We start from the raw sequence: 980 nt of genomic DNA, 5'->3' as shown, positions 1-980 counted from the left end.
ACCCTGTGCCAGCGCCTCAGCACCCTCCCAGGGAAGAGCTTCTCCCCAAGAGCTCATCTCAATCTCCCCTCTGGCAGGTTAAAGCCATTCCCCCTTCGCCTGTCTCCACAGGTCCTTGTCCAAAGCCCCTCTCCAGGTTTCTTATATACCTTTAGGTTCTGGAAGGCTGCTATCCCAGTCTTCCAATACCTAAATTCCCCAGATCCCCTTGCTCGCACAGCAGAGCCCTTTGCTGCCCCACAGCCCCCTGTGCTGCAGGGTCCCATGAGCTGCTGACACCTTCTGTCTCCTACTCACACCCTCAGCCCACCAAGTTCATGGTGGGCACGGAGCAGGGCATCGTCATCCTCTGCAACCGCAAGGCCAAGACACCCGCTGAAAAGATCACCTGCACCTACAGTGGCCACCATGGGCCTGTCTATGCACTGACCAGGAACCCCCTGTACCCCAAAATCTTCCTGACGGTCGGCGACTGGACAGCTCGAATCTGGTCGGAGGATGCCAAGGAGTCATCAATTATGTGGACCAAGTAGGTGTCGGTGTGTGTTTGCCCTGCAAAAAGTCTTCCTTTTTTGTTGTGGAAGAGCCTGTTTGGGGCAGGTGACCAGCAGGGTCTGTTCTGATCAAGTCAGGCAGGAGGTGGTGGGATGGACACCAAGGCAGAGCGGTGCCGTCGTGGTTGAGGGCACTGAAAGAGGTGGCTGAAGGAGCTGTGCAGGCCGCAGCAAGTCCACCCCCACTGCTCCGTGTCTGCCGGCAGGTACCACTCCGCCTACCTGACGGACGGGTGCTGGAGCCCTGTGAGGCCGGCTGTGTTCTTCACCACCAGGTCAGACGGGACCCTGGACATCTGGGACTTCCTCTTCAAGCAGAGCGACCCCTTCCTCAGCCTGAAGGTTGGGTCCCCAGCGGCTCCGGGTCCCTCCAGCCTGGCAGCAGGCTCCTTGGCAGATCCGCCACCCTGCCCTGCACAGAGCAGG

General features: G+C 59.5%; 1 protein-coding gene across 1 annotated transcript in view; it reads left to right on the top strand.

The window, feature by feature from the left end:
* Positions 1–980, top strand: part of DNAI2 (dynein, axonemal, intermediate chain 2) — a gene marked incomplete at both ends in the record, with an annotated part of 5897 nt that overhangs the window by 4020 nt on the left and 897 nt on the right. The window contains 2 exons of the mRNA XM_010021983.1: positions 306–529; positions 761–896. Coding sequence (XP_010020285.1) covers positions 306–529; positions 761–896 — 360 coding nt within the window. The remainder of the gene's footprint in view (positions 1–305; positions 530–760; positions 897–980) is intronic.

The sequence above is a fragment of the Nestor notabilis genome, unplaced genomic scaffold, assembly GCF_000696875.1.
Source record: "Nestor notabilis isolate BGI_N333 unplaced genomic scaffold, ASM69687v1 scaffold17249, whole genome shotgun sequence".
NCBI classification, from domain to species: domain Eukaryota; kingdom Metazoa; phylum Chordata; class Aves; order Psittaciformes; family Psittacidae; genus Nestor; species Nestor notabilis.
Note: the sequence above shows the minus strand (reverse complement) of the source record. Positions and strands in the feature narration are given on the sequence as shown.